General features: G+C 45.8%; 1 protein-coding gene across 1 annotated transcript; it reads right to left on the reverse strand.

Annotated features, from left to right (window-relative positions):
* Positions 1–6,787: 6,787 nt before the first annotated feature.
* On the reverse strand, positions 6,788–7,738 carry LOC138567673 (olfactory receptor 8H3-like). Its single transcript, XM_069646144.1, has one exon. It carries the CDS (start codon positions 7,736–7,738, stop codon positions 6,788–6,790), a length of 951 nt encoding a protein of 316 aa, XP_069502245.1.
* Positions 7,739–8,529: the final 791 nt, after the last annotated feature.

Genomic DNA, 8,529 nt, shown 5'->3' on the forward strand with positions numbered 1-8,529 from the left:
TTTAGCGGGTACACACAGAATAGAGTGGCCCCGGATGCTTCTTTCTATCTGATGTTCTGTCTTGCGTTCACTGATCGATCCCAAGAGCTCCCTCAGCCAGGCTTTCAGCATGATCGTGATCAATGATCATTACAACTACTCTTTCAAGCGAGAAAAAAACGATCAGGCAAACATTTCCTTTTAATGGGTGCTGAACCCCTATCAGTTTTGAAGGAAGTATCATTATTAGAGTCACCAAGTCAACGCAAGATAACTTTAAATTGCTAATCTGGAAATGCTGTGGGCATCCTTGGAAAATGTAACATACATCATGTTTGTAACATATCCCATTAATTGGAGTCACCATTAAAGGCTCCAGGAATTAAGAGCTCAAATGCTGCATCTTGTGGAGGACCGAGGAGCCAGAAGATTGACTTTAGGACCTCTCTTCCCGTGCCTTGCCTTGCTTTGAAGAGTTTTAACAATGCCAGGCATGGCAGCATTTTATTTGCAGCTGGTCTCACCCTCCACTTGTACCTGAGTTGCCCGTGTAGTTAACTGCTGCTCGGTAGCAGTCAAATCCACACCTTTAGATTTCCTGAAACTCTCTTGCATGTGCTCAAGCTCAAACTCAATGTTGTCGTACAGTAACCAGTCTGTGAATCGCACAGCACCTGCTAACTTTTTGATGTACCCACAAATGGAGAATCGGCACATTGATTAAGCGATGGAGCCAGAACCATGTGGGTGAAAGACAAGGACAGATGTCTATGAAGGGAAATGGCTTGGTCGGGTAAAGGCAGAGAGAGGTGCGGGTGTCATGGTGATGAGCGCCATACTGGGGCAGATAGAAGAGAAAAGTAGATTAATAGGTAACATAGATTTCCAGAGCACCTGCAGCTCCCTTGATCTCATACTCCCATACATGAAGAGCTAACCAAATTGAACGGTCCGACAGATGACACTACTGGGAAGGCAGTGACGAGGGGGAGATGCTGTTACTTGGAGTCAAAGATGCTCAGTGGTGTCTTGAAGAATGGTCTTTATGAGAAGGGACAGGTTAACAAGGTCATTCTTCAAAACAGGTTTATGAAAAGCAGACATTTTTGATAGATGCCATAGCAGTTTCCCAGAATGCAGATGTGGTGACAGGTTGCTGAACAAACGAGAGACAGCATTAAAAGCAACAGGATAGAAGAAGCTGGGAAAGGTGGGAACACACAAGAAATCAACCTCAGCAAATAAGTAATCGGGAAACAAGAGAAAACCAGGAGCTGCTTGTGAGGCAGAATTATATGCAATACCCTTTGGGACCACCACACATAATTAAGACTACAAGTGACAGTACACATTCACCTTTGGTACAAGCATGTACTACACAGTAAAGTGGTAGCGATGGCTGAGCAGCCAGACTTATCTCAAGAGTAAAGTGAGCAGGATCAAATAGTTACACAAAGGACAGCAATGACTATGATTCAAACAAAGTTTGAGTAAAAGAATATACATTTATTTACACATCAGTTGTATAACATCTCACTAAAGTAAAGCAGTTGAAAAATCACACTCTTAATACACCACACCACTCCCAATAGATTCTGGACAAGTTAAGCTCAAAAATGAAGTGTGAGCAAAATGGCACTCCAACAATTTAAAAGGGAGGGAAAGACAAAGTTAGATACAAATTGAGCAGCACCAACAGGTAAGTAAGCAGGGCAATCTAGAAAGAGGAACTACAGTGATGGAATCAAATCAAAAAGACTTAGGGCCAAAGTCAATAGGACAAAAGTCTTTTGCTCAAGATCACACAGTTCAGGGTTTTTTGAGGTTAAGTCTTTGCCAAGAGTTCCGGACGAAGTTGGTCGGCAGAAAAGTTAGTTTAAAGAGTAGAGAAGGACAAGCCCTCAGATTGGTGAAAGGTTTCAAACACCTTCACTGCGGCTGGACGAAACAAACAACCGGATTTGCACAGTACCTTTAAATGGAGAAGAAGCTGTAGCTGAGGCGGACGTTCCTGGCAGGTCCTGCAGGCTTACGGGTTCCTGAAGTGACTGTCAGACTGACAAGAAGTAGGAAGACTGGAGGATCCTGCACTGCCCAGGGAAGAAACCAGCAGCAGAGCAAAACAACAAATAAAAGGTGCGCTCCTTAAAACCCAAGCAGGGTCCGACCTTCCTGGCTTTCCGGTTCACTGTAGTTCTGTACAGCAAATTCGACCACAGGAGGGAGTCCTGGCTTGCAGTTTGGGTGAACTGGTTGGTCAAACCAGCTCAGGGGAAGAAGATTCCTGGTAGATCTTCTCTGTCGTTGGAGTCTGAAGATTCGGACCTGCAGCAGGGCTTCACTGGGCGGTTCAGTCATTGTAGGGGTCCTTTTCTGTCAGCTCCTCATCGGTTCTTTCATTCCAGTGGCGACTTTGCCTTTCCAGACCCAGAGATCTGCATTTTATGCAGTTTTCCCCCATTCACACAGCCTGGCTGTCAATCACACAGCAGGGTGGCTGTCCTGGTGGGACAGTCACCTAGCCAATCAAACAGGAGTGCAACTTGGGTTACCAAGAGAACCCATGGCAGGGGTCCTAAAACTCCTCCCTCACATTCTGCCTACCCAGACTTTCAGGCGCCTAAGGAGGGCTTCTGCAGAGAAGCCTGCGAAAAGACGGTGAACTAAGGAACCAAACCTGGTTTGGTGCACAGAGTAATACAAGACAAAGACATTTTCAAAAAGAAATGGTGAATAAACCCAGTCGGAACCGTATAAAAACGTATATGGTCTAGCGGTTTAAGTTCGAGGCTACCAAGATAGCCTAAAACAATACCAAGGCTATTTAAGATAACCGCGGTAGGAAAAATAGGGTATTTACCACTGCCACCAGCTAAGTCTTAATGAAAAGCGAGCAAAACAATGCTCCAAGAGAAACAGACAAAAAGGGATAAGTATTAACCCTTTCCAGAACTATATTTAAGATAGTTTGTACTGGGTCTGTGAGTTTTAAGGGAGACTAATAAAGTCAATGGCAACTTTACATGTTCTGTAGTCAGTCCTAGAAAATGGAGTCTGAGTTGGGAATTCTAAAAGACAACCCTGTGTCACTGCACTGAAGGTGCCGTGTAACACACAGTAAAAAGATGATGCCTATGGAGTAGGTGAGGCTCCACGGTCTATGAACACAAAAAATGTTAACCACACACAGCAACACACATGTAAGAGTGGGAAAGAAAGGTTCACACTCTTACCAGATGGAAAAAATAAATCCTAGAAATCCAGCAAAGCTGCTGAGGGACTCAATAGGTAAGGGAAATTATCCATTCTGGAGAATTCTCCCTAACACTGCTCATGGACCACATCCGACCTGGTGCTCTTCAAGGAACTCCGATCAACCCTCCAACAACTAATCAACACTGCTAAGGCCTCCTACTATGAAAACACCATGGAAGAAGCCGACAACAAAAGCAGAGCCCTCTTCAAAGCTTTCAAGCACTGCGTGAACCCACTACCTGACCTTGCCATACCACACTCCATCAAAAAATCCAAAGCCATCAACACCTTCTTCATTGACACAATCAGCAACATTCACCAGCACATAGACACCAGCTCTGCATCCACAGACCCACCTCAGGTCACTCCTAGCAAACTCTCCACACCCTGGACAATGTTCAAGACACTGGGCCTCATTACGACCCTGGCGCTCTCGTTATGAAGGGGGCCGGTACGGGACCAGCCACCTTCATTACGGGAGCACCGATTACGAGGTTCCCTTTGCGAGACCCGGATCAGACGCCTGGTATAACCAGGCGTCCTTTTCGGGTCCCGCGAGGGGAAGAGGGAGGTAATAACGGGCCATTCGTAATGTGCCCGTTATTAACTCCCTCCCATTCCCATTGAGCCCTGTGGGGCCTCAAATGAGAATGGGGAATGGTTCCTGCAAGAAGGAATTACCGGGTCCTCCTATGTCGGAATGACGCAGTAAGTCTCCATTGCAGGAACCCGGTAATGGAGCCCGGTTTGGAGGCAGCCATGGTGCTAACTCGTAATGAGGCCCAGTCTACAGAGGACCTGGATCTTTTCTTGTCGTTGAAGGGTAGATAGCTCAGGACTGCAGCAGAGCTTCACCGGGACTCGGGGTTGCAGAAGCTGTCCTCTTCTCCGCTTCTCTTCGGTTCCTTGTAATTCCAGTGGCGACTCTGACTTATAGCCCAAGAGTCCTGCCTTTTATGCCAAAATCCCCCTTTCACACAGTCTGGCCGTCAATCACTAATCAGGGGAGTTGTCCAGCCGGGACAACCACCTCAGCCAATAAACACAAAGTGCGAGTTGGGTCTCCAAGGAGACCCTGTGCAGGGGGTGACTACACCCCTCCCTCACATTCAGCCCACCTAGACACCCAGACACCAAAAGAGGGCTTCTGGTCAGAAGCCTGCCAAAGGTCGGCGAACAAAGGAGGCACACCTGGTTTGCCGCACAAAGAAGGACCCAAGAAGGATGTTAACAAAAAGAAATGGCGATTAAACCCAACCATAGCCGAAATAAAAAAGTATCTGGGCTAGCGGGTTTAAAGTTTGAGGCAACTAAAATAGCCTAAAACAATACCACGTTATGTAATATAATCACGGTAGGAAAATTAGGGTAGGTACCACTGCCACCAGCCAAGTCTTAATGTTAAGGGAGCAAATCAATGCTCCAAGAGGTATAGATAAAAAGGGCTAAGAATTAACCCTTTCCTATACTCCATGTAAGATTTGGTGTACTGGATCTGGGGTTAAATTACTATGTTAGTTAATGGCAACTTTACCCTTTTCTGGGGGACAGTAGTCAGCCCCAGAAATGGAGTCAGTGGGAAGTCTAAAAGACAACCCTGTGTCACTGCACTGAAGGTGCTGTGTAACACATAAAAGAGTGTGGCTGCTGAAGTGGTGTACTCCAGAGTCCACAATCACAAAACAGATAAAATACACATGGCAAAACACAGGTAAGAATGGGGGAAATTCTACCCATCACCTGTGGAGCCCCGCAGGGTTCCACCCTCTCCCCAGGTATCTTCAATCTATACATGGAGCCGCTGGGAGCCCTCCTAGCCTCGCACAACATCCACATCCACTAATATGCTGATGACACAGAGATGTACCTCAAGATCGACTCCATCAATGTCATCCACACACTCAAAACCTGCCTCTCGTTGATCAAGTCTTGGATGTCCAGTGCATACTTGAAGCTCAATCCCTCAAAGCCCAAATGTCTACTCCTCTACAATGACACTGAACACCCAGAGATACAGACCAAAGCTCACCTCCTGTGCCAAGTCCCTCGGGTTCCACATTAACAAACACCTCTCCTTCAAGGCACACATAGCTAAGAAAATTCAGACAGCTTGATATCTGCTCTCCCTCCTGTGGAAAGGCAATCCCTTCCTTCCTCCAGACAGCTTTAGATCCACTGTTCAAACACGTGTCCTATCCCATCTCGATGGGGGCAATGCAATGCTTTCCTTGAAGGCCTCCTGTTGTACTCCTTTGCGCCCCTGCGAATTGTCCTACATGTGGCTGCACGCAGCATCATGGATCTGTGCAGATATGACCACATCACCCCGCCCCTCATCGACCTTCACTGGCTCCCACTGCACGCATGAACCACCTTCAAGTCATGCATCATTTATAAGGCAGTCACCCTCAGGTCACCCAGCTACCTCATGGAGAAACTCAGCATGTCCCGGGGACAGCGCACTACCAGAGGCCAGGACACATGTAGACTTGAAAACCACTGCTGCCAAAAGCAAACACCTGAAAACAAGCCTTCTCTGTCTATGCCCCAAGACTATGGAACCTCCTTCCATCAGCATTAGACTTGCCTCCACGTTTGTACAATTCAGAAAAGAACTCAAGACCCACCTCTTCGAGGAGTGTCTCCTCCTGAACACCTAGGCGATCACATTGCCCCCGCGCCACCTGACTCGCTAGATGCCATCTTCCTTCTCCTCCCAGCCATGCTGCACAGCTGGACCCCTCCTCTGTGCCCCTCTGTATGCTACACCCTGCTGTATATCTGTTCTGTTGTTACCTCTGAAAAGGGCTCTGTTGTGTATCTGTATTGTTGCATACCTCGATATAACACTCTGTTGCTTCTCTCTGCAAGGTCCGTGCTCAATAAATACCATAATACTAATAACTTTAATGATCTGTGTTCATTAACAAGGGGACTGAGTGTCCGTCACTAAGCACAACTTGTGCTCATCAGTATAGCCACCTGGCTCATGGTGGACCTTCCAGTTAAATGTTGATGCTTGTGGTACCTCTGTGGATTACAGTTCAACGCCAGGAATATCTGAGTGTCCTGACAGGAAATGTTCCAAGAATGGCTTAAGAATATGTTGAGAATCAGTGACTTGTGGATCTTTAAGGTAATGAAGGAGCCCAGTGTTAACTGGTGGTTGTGGAGAGGGGCAGATCACAACAACACAATTGCTCCTCCAACCCCACATAACTGTGACTGACTGTATGTAAAACATTGACACATGAGGATAGAGCAGCAGATGACTATCTGTGACTTATGGAGGTGGTGATATGTTATGGAAAGATGTACTTCAATGCAAAGAGTCAAGAGCATTTTGCACAATGGAGTGAGATCTAGGAGTGTAGGGGAAAAACATAATGGAAAGCATGCTAACATGAAAACATGAAAACATGCAAAAGGTCTAAAGAAAAACATGTTGTTTAAGGATGTGTAGCTGGTCATTGTAGACACTGATGATTGTAAATCTCAGAATTAGGCGGCTGAGGTGCAAACACAAGAAATATCCTGTCCGCGTTACTGAGGTCTACAGGACTCTTTGCCTGCGATGCATCACCTTCATCGCCGCCTTTTTGACTTCTTCGTTCCTCAGACTATAAATGATTGGGTTTAGCATTGGTGCAAAGACTGTATAAAAGAGTGACGCTAGTTTCTCATGTCCCAGTGAGATGCTGGGAGGTTTTAAATGTGTGGCTGATACAGTCCCATAAAACATGGCAAGCACCACAAGATGTGCAGAGCAGGTGGAGAAGACCTTCCTCCTGCCCTCCTTGGACGGGATCTTTAGGATGACTCGGATAATGTGGACATAGGACATGATGATGACCAGGAAGGTGATCAGTGCAACACCCCCCGACAGTGTAAAGAGCACAATGTGGTAGGCCAATCGATCACCACAGGCCAGGTTTAGAAGGTTTGGGTTCTCACACACGAAATTGTCAATCACATTGTCACCACAATACGTTAATTGAGCCGCCTGCAGGGTGAAAACCAGGGACATCAGGAAACCGGCAGTCCATGAAATGGCCAGCAGCAGGATGCAAAACCTCCCACTCATGATAGCGCGGTAATTCAGAGGAAGGCAGATGGCAACGTAGCGATCATAGGACATGGCCGTCAGGAGGAAAACCTCTGTGACACCCAGAAAAACAAAACCAAAGACCTGTGCTAAGCATCCTGTGAACGGGATGTAGTCGTGTTCTACCAGGAGACCCACCAGCATTCTGGGGACTGTGACAGAAGCTGATCCAATGTCCAGGAAGGAGACGTTGAACAGAAAGAAGTACATTGGGGTATGTAGATTGGTGCTGATTACAATCAGTGTAGTGATGAGCAGGTTCCCCAGCAAAGTCAGCAAGTAAACCAGCAGGAAAGCAGCAAACAGGGCATCCTTCACCTCTGAAGGGACAGAGAATCCTAGAAGGATGAATCCCGTGACCATGCTCTTGTTTCCTAAATCCTCCAACGTCAGAAACATTCCTCTGTAAAGAAGTAAATACAGAGAAAAGAGAGAGGTCAAGGGATGTTGAGAAAAGTAATCCTTGCAGCCCTGATGTACTGTCCCTCTGCATAAGGGGGTCATTTAGGTGGAACTGTGTGATACTCCTGCTGGCTGCATGAACTTTCCTGGCTAAATTGCTACCCTGTCTTTTACCTTTACTTGTGCAGTTCAGACACCCACACTCCTGCTCCCTTCATGTAGTCTATCACAGTTAATCAAGCTGACCAATACAGTCCTCCAGTTTGTGATCTTTAAAGATTTAATATCTATCATCATCATCCAACATGTGTTTCGACCATTTGAAGGTCTTCCTCAGGGCTTGATACCAACATTGAATACATTCATATGAACAACATAACTATTGTAATTGCACACAAACAACATCCACGTGTTATCATAACAGAAAAACCCACAAACAAAAACAAAATAAATTTAAAAATCAGAACTCAAAAGAAAACATTAAACGCATAAAGAAATCAACACCCACAATGGTTAAACCATATACCATCCGGTAAAAATCAGATTAACAAATCATTAATCAAATATGTTCCAAGTTAAATTCCCAACCCTATGTTCAGCATTAATTTAGAGTTCATTGTTTAAATTCATTGATAGTAAACACATATTTCAATGAAAACCAAAAGCCTATATATCATAGGGTGACATCATTCACACGGGAGGGGGGGAAGGGAAGGAAGTGGAGAGGGGATAGGGGGAGCAAGAGAGAAATTCATACAATTAATATTTTGGCATGGATAAATTCAAGT

Source organism: Ambystoma mexicanum, chromosome 2p, assembly GCF_040938575.1.
Source record: "Ambystoma mexicanum isolate Mex_15411 chromosome 2p, UKY_AmexF1_1, whole genome shotgun sequence".
Taxonomy (NCBI): Eukaryota; Metazoa; Chordata; class Amphibia; order Caudata; family Ambystomatidae; genus Ambystoma; species Ambystoma mexicanum.